Here is a 21,100-nt window from a genome sequence, read left to right on the forward strand (position 1 = left end):
AGCATGGTTTGGATTCTGCTAAAAGCTATCACAGGTGCTTCAGTGGCTGAACCTCTGTGGCACCTCCTCTACGGCAGGGCTAAGGTGGCCGGGCTTCTACCTGGGGTCAGTGATGGGCCCCCCACCCCGTTTTCCATCAAGCCCAGAGCTCCAGCCCTTCCGAGGACCCCTTCTGTAGCAAGCTCAGTGGGGAGGTTGTGCTGGCCCAGGGATTGGATTCTGCAGTGGCTTCAGAGCCCAGGCTGCCCAGGAGTGCTTTGGGAGGTGAGGGCAGGAGGAGTTCGAACCCTGCCCTGAGCCAGCCTGCCCAGGGGCCTTCTGAGAACCACAGGTGGGCACCTTCAAGTTGGCATTCAGGCGGACCCAGAATCTCCATGGTTTTCCCGAGCACCCGAAGCCTCCAGCCCCACATTCCAGATCAGAGGATGGGCCTCTGTGGCCAGAACACAGTGTCACCAAGCAGAGTGGGCCTTGACAGTTCCAGCCCTGTCCCGTGCTGGCTCGGCCCTGGGGACAGGATGCAAGGGTCTGTTTCAGTGAGCAGCCAGGTGTCGGGCCTGCCATTGAGAAGGCCTTCTGGGATGCAGGAACCAGGCTGTGCGTCCGAGGCCTCCAAATCCCACAACCTGACGTGTGGAGGTCCACTTGGTACCCACGGTCTGTGTGAGCACCAGAGGAGATGGGTGCTAAACTGGTGGGCTCCCCACTGAGCACCAGACCCTGTTCCAGGCATCCAAAGATGAGAAAGACCAGCCTTGTCCTCGTCATCCAGTGGGGAGGCAAGCGCATGGACCTCAGACCCTCACTGCGTGATTCGTGTTTCAGCGCCTCTGTCCCAGGGGAGTGGCTGCCTCGTGGTGGCCACTTAGAAAGGCTTCATCAAGGAGACGTTATTTAAGGGCTCAGAGAGTGAACAGAGATGGACAGATGGGGGAAGGGGACAGGCGATTCTGGGTTGAGTGTCTGGCAGTGTGGACGAGGTGCAGGGAGGAGAGGCCGCCAGCCCAGGAGCTTGACTCTGGCTACGGTGCTGCTCCCCTGCGCTCTCCCGGGCTGCCAAGTGTCCAGTTAGCATGTTTACTGCCCCCATCTTACAGCCTGAGGGTCTGCGGTCGCTTCTGTTTCAGAAACTCCATCTGAGCGAAGATGTGGCTGGAGCCACCTTCATGGCTGCAGGAAGCTCGACGCCAGAGCTGTTTGCCTCTGTAATTGGTAAGAAGTCCCGTCGCCCCGAGATGCAGGATGCAAAGAGAGCCCAGGTTTGGTGCCCAGACTAGTGTGGGCATTTGTCAGCTCTGAGTCTCAGTTTTCTCATCCGTAAAATGGGAGAAGTAGAGAGCTAGAAAGTGAATTAGTGGTTCCCAGGGGTGTGAGGTGGAGTGGGGTACTAACAGGTATGGGGTTTCTTTTGGGGGCGAAGTGAACATTCTAAAATTAGATTGTGGTGATGACTGTATAGTTCTGTGACTGGACCAGAAAACACTGAATTGACATTTTAAATGGGTGAATTTTATGGCATGTGAGTTACATCTCAATAAAGCTGTTCAGAAAGTGGGAGCATTAGAGTAGCCGGTCCCTGAGGGCACTTCCACCTCTGGTTTTGCTGTCCTCAACTGCGTCGCTGGTGTTCTCTGATAATAAGAACAGCTTCCCTCCGTTCGTGGGGTGGGGGACACAGAGCCGGCCCGGGTCTAAGGAAGGGGAAGGCCTGGGCTTTGCAGAGGAGTGTTTGTGCCTTTCTCTTTCCAGGTGTGTTCATCACCCACGGAGATGTCGGGGTTGGGACCATCGTGGGCTCTGCTGTGTTCAACATCCTGTGTATAATCGGAGTTTGTGGATTATCCGCAGGGCAGGTCAGTGGTCTCTCTCTCTGTACGAAATGACATAGGGACAGCGCGGGGAGACCCAAGGCCCAGCCCTAGCCGAGCCCGTAAGTGCTGTGGCTGTCAGAAACGGTTTCCTCTCCGAGCCTGCTTCCTCACGTGTAGCAGGGCTGTCCTGCCTTCCTTCCACCGGTGGGTCTGAGAGCAGGAAGAGCGTCAGCTCCGCGGCTGGTCCAAGGGGGGAGCGTTCATTCAACAGCAGTAAATATTTAAGGGGCGTCTCCTGTAACTCTGACCCTGAGCTAGACTTTGCACATATTTGGGGCCTGCCTTCAGCCTCCCCACAGGACGCATGAAGCTGGCTTGTTGTTGAAACCCCATCGTGTCTTCCTGGTCTTCAGAGCCCCAGGGGGACATTAGACTCAATCTCAGAGAGTCAGGCTCAAGGGTAGGCCCCACCCGGCCAAGGGAGGCAGAGGTAGGCAGCCGGTCACCCCTAGAAGGTTCGAACATCGGAGGGAAGAGTGAGTGCCTCCGGCCTCTCCCCCTGACACATGGCTTCTGCTAGGAAACATGCCATGGGGTCACCTTGGAGGAACAGGGGGCAGCTTTGCCATCACTTAACATGGTGTGGTATCATTCCGTCCCCAGATGTGACAAAGAGCGCAGGGTGGCCTTGAATGGCCAGACAAGATGTGGTTCTGGTGGCACAGTTAAGATGAGCTCCGTGGACATGTGTCTGCACCTGCAGGGGTCTGGGGGTGGTGGGAGCCCCACAGCAGTGTCCCCCGGCCCCCATACCCCATCTCCCCAGCCAGTAACAGCTGATGGTCCTTTGCTCAGCAGGTGATCCGTCTGACGTGGTGGGCCGTGTGCCGAGACTCTGTGTACTACACCCTCTCTGTCATTGTGCTCATTGCCGTGAGTTACCTTCCCCCCCTCCCGCCCCCCGCCCCTGCGAAGGCACTGGGGCCCTGCCCACCTCTGTCCCTGGCACTAGAACCAGAGAACCCACGGTGCCCCTGCCCTGGGGTGTGCTGGCCACTCCTTGCAGTCACGTTGACCAATCTCCCACCACCGTGCCTCCCTGCCCCGAAAATCTCATAGCTGATGCTTTGCTTATCCATCACATCCAGGCACCACCTTGAGGGCACAAAGGCCTTGAAAAAGCTAAAGAAGGCATCATATGGTCGATGCAGTTAAGCTCAAGCACATGCTCATCAGAGGCCTTCAGATCCTCACTTAGAGCCCATTTACTGAAGAGCAGAGTTTCTGGTTTCCCACCTTACGGCGGAGCAGGGAAGAGAGGCCAGCTGGGAGCAATCAGTGTTGGCAGCTGGGAGCAAGGATATGGGCAGAAAAGGCAGAGGGGCTGAAACAGGGATCCCTGAGGGCTCGGGTACATCATGGCACATGACAGTGACACAGCACCGAAGCCCATGACACAGGTTACTGCCAAGGAAGGACCATGTCATCCACAGGGGAGCAGCTTCCGTCCAAAAGGAGCTTTAAAGTGGCAGCATGAGGGCAGGTCATTTTCAAGAGGGCAGATGCACATGACATGCCCAGATTTCAGAGTATGGAGTGTACCCTAGAGTGACAGTTCTCAACCTAAGAACATCTAGAGCCAACTGGATTTGATAATCATGACCCTTGTATTAGTTATCTGTTGCTGTGTAACAAATTTCCCTTAACACTCAGCAATTTAAAACAGCAAACCTTTCTTACTCCCATTCTCTATGCATCAAATCTGGGAGTGGCTTAGCCGAGCCCTCTGGCTCACGGGTGTCGGCCAGGGTATAGTTAAGTCAAGGCTCCCGTGGGCTACGATCTGCTTTCAGGATCACTCGCGAGGCTGCAGGCCGGCCTCGGGCTGTTCCACAGTGCAGCTCTCGGCATGGGGACTGGTTTCCCTCCCAGCAGGGGCGAGGAGGCACCAAGCTGGAAGCCACAGTCTGCTTGCAACCGAATCTCGGAAGTGACAGCCCATCACTTTTGCCATATTCTGTTACGAGCAAATCCCTAAGTTCAGGCCACACACACAGGGGAGCATGAAGATCAGGTAGTGGGATCATCGGGGCACCTGAGAGGCTGCCCACCACACCCCCCAAAAATGAAAGTTATAGATAAAACTATTTACCTATACACAATTTTACAAAGTCAATATAATGCCCGAACTATACCATAAAGGACAAATAAAAGTAATTCATAATAAAAGAATACACCTTTCAGTGTGTAGATGTCTGGGCATGAAGGTGCTGGAATGCTGAATGCTGTGATCCGTTGCCCCCATGTGGGAAATCTCCAGGCCCTACAGCTACCAGTGCAGACAGGCTGGTATGCTGGGCTGACAACCCCATGAGTGGTGCCGACCTTGATGATGTGATTTTCCAAAATTATGAATGACTCCTGATAAAATCCTAAACAGAGCCAAGTACAATCATCCCTCCATTTGCATGACAGTTAACTCACTAGAAAATTAAGTATTTATTAAAACCATGTAAGAATACTTTGATTTGCAAAACGGAATTAAGGTCGAGGCTCAGGTCATTTTTTTTTCTGTTTGCCTAAATATCTAGCAGGACATTTAAGACGTGTGCCAAATACGGAAGAACTCCTCTGGTAGAACCATTTCACATGCTCTAGGCTGACTAGCACCCCGGGCCTTCACTGCCTCTAAATGCCAGTAGCCCTCCATTGGGTTATAAAAACTGAAACTATCCCCATAAATGTCCCCCAGGTTTCCCAGGTGGTGGCACTGGGCTCCCCTCTGTTGAGTGCCTCTTCCTCAGAGGCTTGAGTTTGGGGAGACTCACAGCAATGCCCAGCCAGGAGGACCCTCTCCGAAGTGACTTCCCAAAGCACATTCTGTGTGTGCTGCCTGCCGTGACAGCCAGGAGAGGGGTATAATGGACCCAAGTCCAGACAACATCCCCCTGGTCTCTCCTGGCATCCCGTGTCTCCAAGATCAGATTGGTGGGCACTGCCCCTCCACCTTCCTGTGCGCACTGGGCCTGGCTGGGGCGGTCACAGGACTCCTCCCCTGGACCACGGAAGCATCATTCATCCGTGTCCCACGTAGGCAATGCTGGGTGGAATTGTTGGGCAATGTCAGTGCCCTCTTAGGAAGCCACGGCATCCCCACCATCACCCCTGGCCTCCCTTCAAATGGTACAAATGGGTCCTTTGCCCTCAGAGTTTCCAAAGGGGTTACTCTTTATTTTTAAAAAAATGACACCCCTTCCTCCCCACCCACACACACAGAGGTACCACAGATCGATCGATAGATAGATAGATAGGTAGGTAGGTAGATAGACAGACACAAACATACATACATACATACAGAGATGCTTTTTCAGTTTTTAAGATTCTTGATTTCAGCAACTCTGTTCCATTAATGAGGGCAGACCCCTGCCAGGTTGGCCCCAGTGGCTACTTGGACTGTTGGTAGCACAGGCCAGTTCTCTTTGGAGACCCACCCTAGACCTCATACTGCAGCATCTACTGACCAAGGTTTCCACTAAGGAAAGGTCACCTTCTATGTTTGAGAAACCCAGACATGGAGAGAAGAGCCAGCTTTCTGTGAAACACATAACTAGCCTATGTGTTGGCTCTGGGTGCTTAGAGGTCTGCGTTTATTCTTCTTTTGGAATAAATCTGTCGCCCCACCCTTTGTTTCTTTTGCCTTCCAGTTCATATATGATGAAGAAATTGTGTGGTAAGTTTTTAAGTTTGTTTCTCATTGTTCCTTTTTCATTAGTATCCTTGCTTGTCGGGTTCATTGAATCTTTTTTAAAATTATTTTTACAAACATAAGTTTATGAACTTCTGAAAGTAAAAAGGGTATCATTCTAAGCAGTCATGCCTTTATTTATTCTTTCAAAGTGACCAAGATTGTTTCCCTTAGTATTCCCACCCTGCCAGATATCAAGATATATTATAAAGCTAAAATAATGAAAACAGTATGGTGTTTTGCACAGGGATAAGCATAGGCCAATATGGAACTGAGAACCCAGTAATGGGCCCAGTTCTGGGCTGGGGGATACGACAGGCATCATGACAAGGTAGTGAGTTGGGGGGGGGGGGCGCGGGAGAGGTCCTCATACTACAAAAACGAGGAATTCATATAGAATAAAATAATATCAGCTCCTTCCCTCACACCTTATACAAGAATAAATCCCAGGTGGATTAAAGATCTTGCTGTGAAAAGCAAAATTAAAACATTTACGGTAGAATATAGGGACTCATCTTTATGATATGGAGGTAGGAAGTGATTTCTTAATCAAGATACGTAAAGCATAAACTTGTAAAGAGGTTGACATTGCCACTCTAATTTATAGGGCATGAATGCATCTTACATTCATAAACCATAAAAACGGTTCTGTTCATTGACAGTGATTCAGATCTGCATCCTGTAAGTGGTTATTTGTTGGGCATAGATTCAGGAGAACTGATGCGAGCGGCTGCGTGCTTTGGGCCCAGAGCATCCTGGTTCTGGGTCCTAACCCACTGTGTGAGCCAAAAAGTCTCTCCCTTTCTGGGTCTCCTTTTCCTCATCTGCAGATGGAGTTTTGAGGGGGTGGTCGGGTCATCTACAGACCCCTTTGTGGCTCTGCTGGGCTGTGGGCTAGCAGAGGAAGAGCTCCCCAAAATGACTATAGCTCATGTCGGGCACATAGTAGGTCTTCAGGACACACTTGTCAGATGACCCAACAAATTAAGCTGTGTGACTCCTCAGAAGCTTGTGTTCTGAGCTACAAAAATCCCCACCATGTGTGGGGTTGAACACTGGTTCTGCAGGACGGCAATAAGAGTGCACCCCAGAAGGACCCCCACCCAGCCCAGCCCCCATGTTTGGCCCAAGAGGCTCCTGTGACTGGCCCATCTCTTCAGGCAGTTCTTAGGGCCCCTTCCCACCTGCACCCACAGCTTCTCCTGTCGCTGGCCAGAAGCTCGGGTGACCATAGGGCCTCTTAGCGTCATGACTCCAGGCCACTCCCCTCCCTGAGTCTGGGATGAGGTGGCCCTGGGCCCTCCTTTCTCTAGGTAGCTGGGGGGACTCCTCCTGAGCCCTGTAGATGAGACCCCCTGTAGTTGAGAAGGCCCCCCCCTCAGCCTTCTCTGTTACCAAGCGAGCTTCAGATTGCAGGACGGCTGGGGGCTGGGTGGCTCGCCCGCATGCCTGGGTCCTGGGCCGGGCGCTGGGTCAAGGAAGGTGACAGGACCACCCACTCTGCTGCACCCGCCGCTGTGCTGGTCACTCCCAGCCTTCAGTGCGCGGGCCTCCTGGCTCTAACCAGTCTCCTTTCTGTCTTTGAGGTGGGAAGGCCTGGTGCTCATCATCTTGTACGTGTTTTACATTCTGATCATGAAGTAAGTGCCCTTTCTCCTCTTCTGGGCTGTCTGACCCCTGGTTTCACGCCCTGCTTTAGCCTTTTGTCCGAGCAGGAAGAAAACCTCCTTCAGCCCTTGCGGTCACTTGTGGCCACCCCAGTTCTCTGGGGGACACCCTGCTGGGACAGCCAGAGTGGGAGAGAGATAGTCAGACTCTGTGTTAGGGTGCTGTCCGCACTTGGGCCGGGGTGGGTGGCTGGCTGGTGGGGGGGGGGGGGGGCGGTTGAGGCCACTCCCAAAACAAATAGCAAGCAGGGACCTCTCCCCCAACCCACTCCACGCCCCTGGCCCGTGCCCCAGGGTGACCGCTCTTTTGTGCTGTCTCTATTAATTTAATGCCACTCTTTTGAAAGAGCCGGGCACCTCCATTTTGTCCAGACTTCATAAAATGCCACCTCTCGGGGCTGCCACCTTGCACAGCTGCACCGGGCACCACTTGTAGTTCTAAAGATGCAGACCTTGGCGCCAGGGTTGTGTACCCTGAGGCCCTCCGGAAGCTGCCCAGGTCAGAATCATCTCAGAACTACCCATGATGAATCAATATTCAGCCATTAAAAAGGAAGGAAATTCTGACTCATGCCACAAATGTGGATGAACCTTGAGAACATTATACTGGATGAAAGGGATCCAGTCACAAAAGAACAAAAACTGTGCGGTTCCACTTATGTGACGTACTGAGGAGACTCAAATCCCTAGAGGCAGGCAGCAAATTAGAGATTGATTACCAGGTGCTTGGGGGAGGGAGTAATTAATGACTCATCGGTGAATGGGAACAGAGTTCTGTTTGGGATACTAAATATTTGGGAACTAGATAGTGGTGATGGTTGCACAACCTTACGGATGTAATTACTACCACTGAATTGTGCACTTAAAAATGGAAAGTAGTTAAGACGGCAAATTTTATGTGGTATGTATTTTTCTACAATTAAAAGAAAAAAAGGCTACCCATGAGCTAAGCCACGTTCAGGTTTGTAACTTTCTCCTCACACCTCCGTAGGTAATTAAAAAGGAAAACACCACTGAGGTTTATGACGCTGTGAATCCCCCGGTTGACCTAATACGTTTATAATGTTTTATAAAGATGGACGATAAGCTGTCAGACTGCGAGAGAATGGTGCTTAAACCGTGTGTCTCTGAGTGCTTTCCAGTGGGGCCGTCAGCCTGGGGTCTGGGGTAGAGCCTGTTGTCGGTGTGGGCAACAGCGCTGGCTGGGATGGGACAGGCACGGGCCCCCAGGCAGCCCACGGGAGCCAAGCCAGGCCCGGGAACGCCTGCTTCGAGCCTGTTCTGAGGCTGGGCTGAACTTCTTTTGTCAGGACAGGTTTATGGTACGCATAGGCAGGCGTCAGTCATTTTCTTGGGCTGAACGTTTCTCACGCCCCCAGGAAGCCCACTCAGGAGCAGCAGGCCCCCTGCGACAGCACATTATTCCAAGGTTCCTGTTAGGAGCCTCTGTCAGCAGGGTTGAAAAGCCTCAGCCCCCCACCCCCCACCCCACCAGCTCACCCAGGGCCGTGCTTGCTGCAGGTGCACAGGGGAAGGAGGTGGGGGAGGGCCCTGCCCAGTCGACCCCGCAGCTCTGACCTCCCGCCTTAACTGACTTGCAGGTACAATGTGAAGATGCAGGCCTTTTTCACAGTCAAACAAAAGACCATTGCAAATGGCAACACGGTCAACAGTGAGCTGGAGGATGGTAATGATTACTGTGATAGTAGCTCTGATGACCCTTCCATGCCATTGCTGGGGCAAGGTAAGGCTGAGCAGACAGGAGCAGGCAAACCGTGTCATTGAAACCACTCTCCCCTTCCGTGCGCACACACACTCCCTCTGATTTGTCACTCTGCCCCTTGGCCACAGGACCCTCAAAGAGGAGGGCGAGTCGTTTAGGAGGTGTGGCTCAGATGGGCGTTTACTTAGATGGGAGAAGGATGAATCAGGAGTCCACAGTCACGTCCTCGGTGATCGCCCCAGGCCTCCCGAGGAAGTCTCAAGCCCTGCTCGGCTTTCCTGAGATGCAGTGAATTACATCTCTGACCCATGTCAAAGGCCGGTGACAGGAAGCTGAGCACTTGGGAAGGCAGAGCAGGCTCGGTCTCCCTGTGGTTTCTCAAATGCCAGGCCCAGTTCTGGAAGCTCTGTTCTAGAGAGACCACTGGCTCCTTGCCCAGATGAACAGCAAGGCCGGGAAGGAGGCCCCGGAGCTTCGAGGACTTCCCTACCCACCCCCGAGAGCCCTGGTGGGAGCCCCTTCCCCTGGGGACTGTGGTCCGGTCTCCTCAGCTTCTCTTTGGCCCCTTGTCCGGGGGTTCTGGGCCTCCGGAGCCAGCCCGTGTCTGTCAGGTTCCCCAGATGTCTGGGCCCGACCGGCTCCCGCCTTGGAAACCTTGTCCTCGATTCTTATTCCAGCCAGTAACCAGGTGACTCCATCTGTGGGGACAGCTGCCAGGAAGCCGAGAGAGTTCACACTCTTCCCCATCCAAGACCTGTGTTAAGGCCTGAATAGATTCTTGGAGTTAAGATCTGGAAAGAACAGTTTAAGCTGGCCTTGTTGAGTTCCACCCACAGTGTTGCTAGGGGCCTCCTTTAACCAGGGGCGAGCCCCTTGGACCAGCTACCCGAGGAGTATTTCTCCTTTATTCCTCATGGCCTTGGGCAAGTCACCCCCTCTTTCAGGTGACTTTAATTCCTTTGTGGTGTCACTGATGTCTCAGAGGGGACTGTTTGCCAGTTTCTGGGACACGTGGAGGCCGAAATCTATATTCCTAGGCTCCCTCCCCAGCCTCCACCCTGGGGTGGGTCAGGGTAGGAGCTCCCCCCATGTGCGCTCTGGGCAAGCGTGTTCTGTCCCGTCCCACGTAACCCCCAGGAGGAAGGCACCTGTCGTGGGTGCTGAGTGAGGGGTGGATTTCTCCACGGGGAAGGAGGGAGGCCGGTGGGGAGAGGGTGTGAGTGCGGCCAAGGCCACAGCCTGGCTGCTGGGTGAGAAAGGAGGCCTGCAGAGGGTGGGGCTGTGCCATGTGTCCTGTTTCTTGAGCACGAGCAGCCTGCCCCGGGGGAGAGCCCGTTTCCAGGACAGTCTCCTCGGCTCCAAGGTGCGTCCCCACCCACAGTTTCTTAAGACAGAGGCTGCTCCTGGCCGCCCTCGTCCAGGAAGATCAGTGCTCCTGGAGTCCTCTGGAGCCCCGTGGCAAGAAGAGAGATTCCACATGTGGAGTCGCTCAGGCCAGTGGGAAATAGCCGCATCCTCAGGTGCCAGCCCCGGGAGCTACCTGCCGCCCCTGTGGCTGCGGGAAGAGGCCCGTCCCCAGTGCCACGGGACAGGGACATGAGCCACTTCCTCTTCCACGGAGATCCCGGCTGCCCCGAAGCCACAGCCCGTGCGGGGCCTTTCCAGGCGCTCCCTGGTGGCCTGTCTCCCTCAACTTTTGTACCCATGACAGTAGGATTTCCCACAAGCTTATTGCTTTTCCCCAAATTTCGAAGCCCAGGGCAGTTTCTAAAAAATTGGAAGATTAGACACAGGATTGCCCCCAGGCACAGGGAAAGGTGCAAAGATAGGTCTCCCTCCAACTCTTATCAGGGTGAATGCGCTTAGATAAAGGCCAAGGAGGAAAAGATTTGGGGGGTTGGGGGTATGCAGGCCTGGAACTGGAGAGGTGGGAAACCCAGAGATACAGCCCCAGTTGGTGGACGCCCCTTCCCTCCCAAAGGGCCGTGTGCAGGGCAGTGTCCCCTAGAAGCAGACTGACAGGGGCAGGAAGAAGGAGCGCCTGTACCACCCCGCTTGGGGGGGGGGCGGGGGCGGGGCCTGAGGAGAACGGGGCTTCGGGACTTTGCCTTTTCTCACGGTGCTGCCACAGAATCTTTCCAACTCGGAGCTTCTCTCTCCTGGTCCTCAGCCTTCAGGCAGGTCGTGTAAACTACCCCATCCAGGGTTGTCAAAGATTGCTGGCTACTAAATTATTTCAGGAAAACATGCACACTCACACACACCCCTGACTTTGCTGGTATCAGCTTTGGTATTTCCCCATATATGTAAAATCAAACATCTTTAACCCAACCTCTTGACAGGAGAGGACACACTGCCTCTTTAACCCCACTTCTATTAAAGACCTTTATGGACTTAAATGTTCTTAAAGGTCCTACAGTTCAGCTCACCAAGTCAGCTCGAGCCAGTTTTCTCTCTTGAGGGAAATAGCATCCTCCAACTTTGTTCTGCGTACAGTTGTTTGGGTTTTTTTTTTCCCTAAAAGTTTTACACATTTTTTACATCACACTTCAATTCAGCTCAAGAAAGCGGAGCACAATACACCAAGAAAAGGTGACGAGGACAAAGGCAGGAAGACACGCCGTCGTTTCCTGTCACAGCTGGGGGTCTGGCCTCTCCTTGCTGGCTGTCAGGTGGCCTTGAACACGGCCTGACAACCAAGGCCATCTTGACCACTGGCTGGGCTCACTCTGGGACCTTTCCAAGCTGCCCTGACCCTAGACACAACTTTGGCTTGGAGCAGGGAGAGAGGGAAGGATACCTGGCCTTAGGCTGAACTGCCGGAGAAACATGCTGTAATTGATTGGGTTACCTGCTGGGCAGGTGCCCTTGGCTTGGACATATCACCCTGTGCTGCCACTTGGTGGGTGGTGCCAGGACAAGGTGCCTGAGAAGTCAGGTATCATGGCTCTTCCCTCCTCCTGAGCCCAACTGTTCCCCCAGGTGGTGCCCATGATGGGGCTGGTTCTACCCACGGAGCCTGCGGCTGTTTTGCTGGTTTCCCCCTGCCTCTGAGGTGGAGGCTCCAGAGGAGGGAAGGATTCCAGCTTTCCTGCAGCAGGGTAGGGCCGCGGGCACAGGGGCTCCCGATCTTCAGAGTGGGACCGAGCCAGGAGAGGGGCCATCCCGAAGGCCAGAGGCCCCGAGCATCGAAGCCCCTCTACTAACACCCTCCTTCACATAACCCCCTGGCATCTGGGCCACCATCAAGAATGCTGCCCCAGACTCCCGGCGTCCACGCACGCTAATCATCTCTGGCAATCTCTGTTGGCCTTTGTCTCCTTAACTCTTCTCCTCTTCTAAATTGTAAGTAATCTGCTTTCATCCAAGCGATAACACATGCATTTAAAAAACAAAATCCGTGAGTCCAATGCACGCCTTGTTGGCGGTTAGTGTCTGTCTCCGAAAAATGCATGGTCCTCCTGGCTTTGGTTCTAACTACACGCCTCCTGTCTGCTTAGCCTTGCTGCCTCTTTGGTGAGGATGTGTGTGGCTGGTATGCATTTGTTCGTGTTTGTGCCATTAACTCTTGCTCAGGTTTGCTCTCGACTGCTCCTGGTTACCCTATTATCCAGGAAGGACACTCACCGGGAGCTGGCGACCAGTGGAGAGGGATGGGCATATCTGCCTTGATAGCCCCTTGGAGGGGAAAGCCCCCCTGCTTCTGTGTGCTGTGTTCAGGAGTGCTTCTGTTTCTGGACCCTCTGGGGCTCTGGAATTAAATGTCAAACCCCCCAGGACTCGAGCTTGGAGCATGTTTGGGAAGGTGGCAGGGCAGGTCTGGGCACTGGGGAGATTTGTTCTTCAGCCTCATGAGTCAAAGGGTCAGAGAGAGTGGCCTCCCTACTGGAGGGTGCTGGTTTTACTGGAGACACTGGGCTCGGCCAGCAGCTCTCCGTGCACCCTCCGCAAGCAGGCTTCTCCTGGGTCTCAGTTGCCTCGCCCAGGGCCCGTGAGCCAGATCTTTGACCTCACTGCCTACCTCATGGAGAACAAATTTGGAAGCATCCTTTTGTGCCAGGTGGAGATGGTTCCTCTAAGACAGAACAGGTGGCCTCATGGGAAGTTTAGAGCCGGTGCTCTCTGGCGCCTCCCAGCATTTTCCATTCCAGGGGGCCCTTGTCAATTTGTAAAGTTTTGTCTGAGCCTTTGTAAACAGCGGGAAAGAAAGGTCCTCTCAGAGTCAGGGGTGAGAGGTGGCAGGGATCCTGTCCACTTTGTAGGTGGACTGCCCTGTGAGGCTTAGATGAGGAACTGAAAGACCCTTGCAATTAGCCGAGACTGGGCCCCGGAAGAGAGGGGCATCGATTGGCGGAGGGGCTGGCAGTGGAGTTGGGGGAGTGGTCCTGTAACAGAGGGACTTGGGGGTTCTGTCCAGTGCTTGCAGGCGGTTCAGACCCAGTGGCCCACTTGACTAATGGGAGGAGCTGCAGCCAGGCTTCCAGGCGGCTACCAGCTGCCGAGACCACAGCCCAAGAAGTCTGCACCGAGAGGGGAAGTCAGTCGCCCCAGCCCTTGGGTTTTGCCCCAGGGGATCTCAGCACTAATCATGGCTTTGTGCTCAATATAGTGAAGGAGGAGCCGCAGTACAGCAGAAACCCAGTGGTGATGGTGGATGAGGTCATGAGCTCCAGCCCTCCCAAGTTCACCTTCCCGGAAGCAGGCTTACGCATAATGATCACCAATAAGTTTGGGCCCAGGACTCGTCTGCGGATGGCCAGCAGGATCATAATTAACGAGGTGAGTTTGCTTCAAGGACCATGAGACCATGAGAGCGAGTGGCCTTGGATGGGTTCTGGCACTGAGGAGGCCCTGGCTTGTCAGCACACTTTCTGGTGTTGGGCCTGGGGTGTCCTCTGCCAGGCTGGCATTTATCGCCGCACCTGTTGAAGGAAGGAAGCCCAAACCTCACCCACAGGCAGCAAATGGTCTTATCGGGCAGGATTTTAAGGCAGGTAGCAATCAAATACCATGCCTGCCATGTTCCACTAAGTATTTTGTCAAGTAGTAGAGTGAAACTAATTGGAGAAAGGCTAGTCTGAAGTACGGATTGTTTATTTTAACTGTTGCTCAGGGCAAAAAAAGAATGACTACACACCTGTTCTCTGTGGGTAGAGCAACTCTAGAAGGAAACCGAGAAACCTATAGAAACCTTCTGGTTTGTCTCTCTCAGCATGTGGATCCGTCACCTCCTTCGTGTTGTAACCTATGCCTCTTTCAATACAACCTCATAGCTGTAGATTTTTTTTTCAAGTATAATTCTCTATTGATTCCCATTAAGCTCGAGTCAGGACCCCCTCCCATTGTTACCATTCATGTTCCTACTGAGTCACGTCCCACCTCCTTACAATTCTGTCCTTGCACAGCTATTTGGGGGTTTTGTTTGTTCGTTTGTTTTTGTTTTGTTTTTAATAAGGATGACCTTTCATTTCACTCTTTTTGGGTAGCAAAATATTATGCCTCCATGTCTGGCCCTGAGTCTCAGATGTAGATCACTTTGCTCTTTTTGGTGGGCTAAATGTTGTGGACACACGTGTAGGAAAAAAAGTTTTAAATTTCCACTCAACCCTAGACTTCATGGTTTAGGAGTCCCTGCCTAAAACCAACATGAAGGCAGTTAATGATCAATTCCTCTTTCTTTTGGAAAACTAACATGCCTCCATTTTAAGTAATAATGACTTTTTTCCCCCTCTTTTTGCTTCCACTAACCACAAGGATAAGTGTTAGGCACACAATTGTGGAGTATTGCCTTGGGGACATGTTTACTGACTCTTGGTCTCCTGCTGAAGTAACTGGGAAGGATATATGTGCCCATGTGTGATGATCGTTACCCACAAGGCCTAAAGCTGATCCGTAAATATTTTTAATGGGAGCCCGACAAAGACGAGCTGCGCAAAGGCAAACAGATTCTTGGGAGCATAAAAACCTGTTGATTTCTTGAAATGTGGCCTCTACATTTCCCTGGTTTCGTAGAAACCCACAGACTTGGCGAGCAAAGTCAGCTTCTGCTTGGGTAGAAAGGAGGCAGACTTGGTCAGTAGCTACAAGGAGATGGGGGAGGGAAGGGGACGGGTTGGCTCAGAGCGCACGCATTTCACGTGGCAAAAGACCTGGACAGCAGAGGCCTTCCGAATGGCCACTAACCCAATCAGGATGCTCAACATCATTAGTTGTTAGGGAAATGCAGATTAAAACCACCATTAGATACCACCGCCCATCCACCAGAATGGCTAAAATGAAAAGGATTGACAGTATCAAACGTTGACCAGGATGGGAAGTAACTGAAATTGTAATCCATTGCTGGTGTGAGTGTAAAATGGTTCAACTGGCACCTACCTTATGACCTAGCAATCCCACTCCTAGATAAATACCCAGGAGAAATGAGCACATATGTCCACAGAAAGACATGTACACAAATGTTCATGGCATTCTTCATGATAACCAAAAAGGGGAAATAACCTAAATGCCCATAAACAAGCAAAGGATACGTTGTGTGTTATTCACAGGATGGACTACTATACAGCCCTGAAAAATATCAAATGACTGATGTGTGCAGCAACATGGACGAACCTCACAGATATTCAGCTGAGTGAGAGAAGCCAGACATAAAATAATATGTACTCTTTGAATCCATTTATAGGAAGCTCAAGTTCAGGAAAAACTAATTGATGTTTATAAAAGTCAGAATGGAGTTACCTTGGTTACCCCTGGAGAGAGGGGACCCTAAAGGAGTCTTTGGAGGGGCTGGAAATGTTCTATATCTTGATGTGAACCATCATTGGGCTGTTGGACACATAATATAAATGCACTTTTTGTGTAGAAAAAAAATTTTTTTAAACTATGCAAAGTCTGTCCTGTGTGACTGTCTTCAGGTGGTTTATGACCATCTTCTGGGGGTTGCAGAATGATCGCTGTCATCCAGTGACATGAGATGGGTTGTCAGGTTGGCACTAAGAAGAGGAGGCCCAGGGCTCTGACTGATACCCTTGCTGGTATTGGTCCAAGTGGAAATGAGCAAAGTTAGCTGGATTCCAAGGTCCTTGGGCCATTTTTCAGGCAAACCCATCTCCAGAGGCGTCGTTCTCGAAACCTTTAAGGGCCGCCACATGGGAGGAACAAAGCTACAGGGCGACACTTTGTCACACGCCTGGGTGTCTGTCTTGCCTCCTGTCCACACAGAGGCAGAGGCTGATCAACTCGGCAAACGGTGTGAGCAGCAAGCCACTTCAGAACGGGAGACACGAGCGCATCGAGAACGGGAACGTTCCCGTGGAAAGCCCTGCAGAGCCGCAGCGGGAGCGGGAGCAGCCGCCGCCGGCCCCGGAGCCAGAGCTGGTCGAGGCCGCTTTCCTGTCCCCCTTCTCCATGCCCGGTGAGTTCTGGGGGAGTGGGGCTCCCGGGCTACACTGCTGGGGGCTCCAAGGGTCCGAGCCCGGGTCTTCAGGATGGAGAGCCGGACCCATGAGGGCGGGGGAGGCTGGTGGAAGGGTAGACATAAAGTCACTCGGCGAACACCTCCTAAGTGCTGAACTGGGGGTTAGAGCTGCCCTGGGATGCAGGCGCTGCCCAGGGTTGGGGAGCCTGTGTGCCAGACGGCCGGCCAGATGGAGACTTGGGAAGTGCCAGTAACCCCTAGTGACTGCACTCAAACGCCCAGGGCATCGAGGCTTTCTCATGCAGTAAGAAAAACAGCCACGTATGTTATTTTTATGGACCCGCTCAGACTCTCCAACCCTTCCAGCACCGGCAGGCTGTTTTGCCCATGCGTTGCATATTTGCTGGGACAGGATATTCTAAGGCCATAAATGACCTTTAGACAGTTACACCTTATCTATTTGATGACATCTCCTACCTATAAATAAGTCAGAACGGGCGTGACTCTGCCCCCAGCCCTGAGTGTCCTCCCATCTCATTGGACGGGCCCAGTGTCATCTGACTGCCACCTCCTTGCTGACCTCACCTCTGCTGCATCCACACTGGCCTCCTCACTGTCCTTCCCAGAACGTAGCAGGTGTGCTCCTGCCCCAGGACCTTTGCACTTGCCCTTTGCTGGAATGCACTTTCCCCAGTTATCTATATGGCTCCTTTCCTCACCTTCTTCGGGTCTCTGCATAAATGTCACCTTCTCGGTGTGGCCTTCCCTGACCACCCTAATTTAAGTATTTTATATATTTGGTTATCTTGTGTCTCCCCGGCTAAAATATCAGCTCCGTGCTGGCCGAAATCTTTGTCTGTTTCATTCACTGTATCCACAGTGCCCAAGCCCGACACATAGTAGGTGCTTAGTAGATATCCGTCAAATGAATGAATTCAGGAGTTCGTGTGCGAGAGGATCCCCCAGACACACCCAGTCTGCCTTCATCTTTAACCAAACTCCTCTGCTCCAAGTCCACGATGGGAAATGAAGGCCTGAACTCTTTGGCCTCATCTCGGAGGTTTTTTTCTTGGTGTCCTGCCATCCTGAGAGGTAGCAGAATTCCAAATTTTTCAAGTCCGGAACTTGATGTTTTTCTGAAAAGAATTCTATGTTTAACATCAGGCTTGCAGACCGCACCTGACTTGGGAGATGGCTTGGGGGGGTAGGGGGGAGAGGCTGCCCCAGCCCCTCGTCCCCATCTTTATGGGGACACTCCTGCTTCCCAAGCAGATGGTGTGGGCCCTCCTGGCTGGGATACTCTGCCATCATGCTTCATCTGGAAAATATAGGTTCTATTTGCAGTCACAGGGCTTCCTCGGAGTTTCTGGATTAGAGTCTCCAGCGCGTGCTGAGCACAGCTACCCGGGGGCTCTTCTCCAAATTCAGGGCCTGGTTCCCAAACCCAGATAGTCCAAGGACTGGAACGGGGCCTGGGAATCAGCACTTTCAAACCTTCTCAAGGGGATTCCTGGGGCCTAGGCCAGGTTAGGAATTGCTGCTCCTGGTCAGCACCTCCCAGCCTTCTTTCACATTAAGGGAAGACCCAGAAAGTGGAATGCATTTCCCCCACTGAGGTCACAGAGGGGCCCAGCCCCAGGGGTTGGGTCCTCCCCAGGGCCCCCTCTGCTGACCAGAAGGCTGAGGGATCTGTATCTCGGCCTGCCTCTAAGACATCCCTGGCACGTCAGCCCACCTTCCGGAACACTCTGTGGGGGCAAAGGTCATCTCAGCCAGCTAGTCTGCTGGGCTAAAGGTCGAACTGTCTTTGGGTGGGAGCTTGGCCCCTGGGTCTGGGACTGGGACACTGAGGGAGGGAGGGGTGGTCTTCTCCAGATCCTGGAAACCTGTATCAGATCATCCGTTTGGATATGCAGGAAAAAGAAGCTTTCTGCGGGGCGGAATCCTGGGAGGGAGATGTGTCCACCCAGAGGAGAGCCTGCTCCAGGGCTGATGGACCAGGATGGGGCCTGCCCCACCTGGCGTTTCTTACTTCTGTGGTCCTGAGAGGTCCGGACACAGTCCCCTGGCTACTGCACATAGCCTCGAGCCATCACATCACCAGCCAAGTCCACGTGGGGCTGAGAACAGGGGCTGCAGTCACCAGTGGGGTTTCAGTTCCTCAGGACCTGGACACCAGATGCCAGGGGGGCCTGGAGTATGGCCACAGAGAGGGAGACGCATCCGTTGTCCGGGAAACAGCCTACCTTGCTGGGGAGTCGGACTGAGAAGGAGCTACCGTTCGGGGAGTTCTGTTCTCCAGCCCCAGGAGGTGGACGCAATCCCCATTTTACAGACGCGGGGCCTGATAGCACCAGCATCACCTCCACCTGTGCTGCCACCACCTCTGAGTCCTGGTCCCGATGCTGCTTGTCATGCAGGGCTCTGCAGGAAGCCAGGGAGGGACACGCCCTTTTTGGTAGCTGCTATTCTGTAAAGTGACGCAGCCACATGTAAGGGCAACTCATCTTTCCATTTCCTTGAAACCTTGAGTTTGGCAGGACTTTGTGGGGTGGCCCCAGAGCCAAGTACCTCCTCCACTTGTCCTGGTGCCAGGATCTGATGCTCCTTCGAGAAGGGGCTTATGGGAAATCGGGTCTAGCTCCCTGCAGGTCACCTCCCGGGGCGGGCGGCGGTGCTTATAATGCTGCTCTCCTGCAAAGGCCAGGACCAGGTCCCTGCCAGGTTCTCTGCACCCATGAGCCCTTGCGCAGGGAGCTCTGCCCTTCCTGGCGGGCAGGGGCTTCCTGTTGAAGTTGGTTCCACATTCCTGTTCAAGCCACGGGCTCCAGGACGTTCCCCTGGGCCGGCCCGCAGCAGAGCCAAGTGCTGTGGGCTCCCGCCCGGTGCTTGCCCCTCCTCGCCCTCAGGAACGGGCCGGGGCTTCCTGTGTCCCTGCGGAAAGCTCCCTTTGTGTCCCTGCGGAAGTGTTTCCAGGTGTTGCCCTGGGAAACCACAAGTGACTTCCTCTCCACCTCCTCCTCCCCCCTCCATGCGAGGAGCAGGGGTGGGAACAGAGTTGCGTGGCTGCCGCCCGTTTAGGTGTGTACAGCAGCCGAGGGAAATCGAGGCTGGTGTGGACAGAGGCTTACAGGAATTTAGAGCCAGTCGATGGGACACAGCACCTGTGAGAAATTCCGGGTATCCAGCTGCAGGCCCTCCGTCCACCCACTCACCCTCCTCATCTTTTCAGCTCATCTCTGGTTGTGGCATCACAATGATCTGGGGCTGTAGGGAGGCCCTGAGGGGCTTTCGGGGTGGATGGAGCTCGTGTTCTCCTAAACTGGACCCCAGGAAGGAAGCATGGGGCCAGGGAAGGGATAAGGGGGTGGGGCACTGGGAAGAGGGCAGAATCCGTCCCTCTGGTCAGCTTGGAACCAGCGTGGCTGCAGGTGTCAAGGAATGACCCCAGGCCATCTGGTGTGCAGCTCTTCTGCATGGTCGGGGACAGGCTGGGAGGCAGGCTCTGGAGTCCAGAAGTCCTGGGTTCGAATCTCGGTTTTACCACTCACCAGCGCTCTGGCCCCGGGCAAGCTGCTTCACCTCCTAAACCTCAGTTCCTCATCCACAAAATGGGGCGATGGCATCTTGGGTCTCTGTAAATAAGATAAGTAAGTAAGATAGATCTTTAGATACTGCCTCTGTGCACTGTGTGATACATGGGTGCTCAGTAAATGTTCATTTGGATCACAGTGTGCTTTAATCCCATGGTTTCTGTTATACCCAGCTTCGCATGCCCTCCCCTGCTTGGACCATAAGCAATGTTCTAGAAAGGTCACGGGTGCCAGAATCCCTGGAGGCCTGGTGCTGTGCTCATCCCCAGGGTCAGGGAGAGGGAATTAGTCTCTGCTAGGTGCCTGCTATGTGCTGGGCCCTGGGTTTCAGGCACTTTGCAGACAAGAGGATTTTTTTTAATAAATTTATTTATTTATTCATTTATTTAATTTTTGGCTGCATTAGGTCTTTGCTGCTGCACGCGGGTTTTCTCTAGTTGCTGAGAGCAGGGGCTACTCTTCGTTGTGGTGCACAGGCTTCTCATTGCAGTGGCTTCTCTTGTTGCTGAGCACGGGCTCTAGGCGCACGGACTTCAGTAGTTGTGGCACGTGGGCTCAGTAGTTGTGGCTCGCGGGCTCTAGAGCGCAGGCTCAGTAGTTGTGGCGCACGGGCTTAGTTGCTCCATGGCATGTGGGATCTTCCCGGACCAGGGCTCGAACCCGTGTCCCCTGCACTGGCAGGCGGATTCTTAACCACTGTGCCACCAGGGAAGCCCCAAGAGGATTCTTTTAGTCAGTAAATATTTGGGTACCAGACTGTTGTGGGCCTTGGGGATCCAGGTGGGAACAGGACAGTCATGGAGCCTGCCCTCTGGGACCTTCCAGGCTTGCAGGGTAAATCTGAGCAGATAATTGCGTGATACACTTTGTGTAGCATCTCCTGCCCTCACCACACAGCTGAAGGGTAGGTGAGGTGGAAACGCCAGCCGCGGCCCCCGGGCTCTGCCCACCCGCATGAGGCATCACTGGGCTTGTGGACCAGAGCCAGGGGCACCCAGCCACAGCCTGGATCTGGTGCCCACCCGGTCTGATGCTGGAGTTACATCGACACCGGGTGCAGCCATGCTGTTCCCACTCTGAGCCACAGAGGCTGGTAATTGGGCCTCCTGGGCCAGCTGTTGGTTGTGGGAGAGGAAAAGGAGAAGGA

The 21,100-nt window shown here is 53.5% G+C and overlaps 1 protein-coding gene across 1 annotated transcript in view; it reads left to right on the plus strand.

Annotated features, from left to right (window-relative positions):
* The window catches only part of SLC24A4 (solute carrier family 24 member 4), a 56,040-nt gene that overhangs the window by 4,019 nt on the left and 30,921 nt on the right, over positions 1-21,100 (plus strand). The window contains exons 3-10 of the mRNA XM_036842066.1: positions 1,128-1,212; positions 1,750-1,853; positions 2,667-2,744; positions 5,516-5,541; positions 7,143-7,196; positions 8,825-8,967; positions 13,556-13,725; positions 16,165-16,357. Of these exons, the coding sequence (XP_036697961.1) occupies positions 1,128-1,212; positions 1,750-1,853; positions 2,667-2,744; positions 5,516-5,541; positions 7,143-7,196; positions 8,825-8,967; positions 13,556-13,725; positions 16,165-16,357 (853 nt within the window). The remainder of the gene's footprint in view (positions 1-1,127; positions 1,213-1,749; positions 1,854-2,666; positions 2,745-5,515; positions 5,542-7,142; positions 7,197-8,824; positions 8,968-13,555; positions 13,726-16,164; positions 16,358-21,100) is intronic.

The sequence above is a fragment of the Balaenoptera musculus genome, chromosome 2 (assembly GCF_009873245.2).
Source record: "Balaenoptera musculus isolate JJ_BM4_2016_0621 chromosome 2, mBalMus1.pri.v3, whole genome shotgun sequence".
Classification (NCBI taxonomy): domain Eukaryota; kingdom Metazoa; phylum Chordata; class Mammalia; order Artiodactyla; family Balaenopteridae; genus Balaenoptera; species Balaenoptera musculus.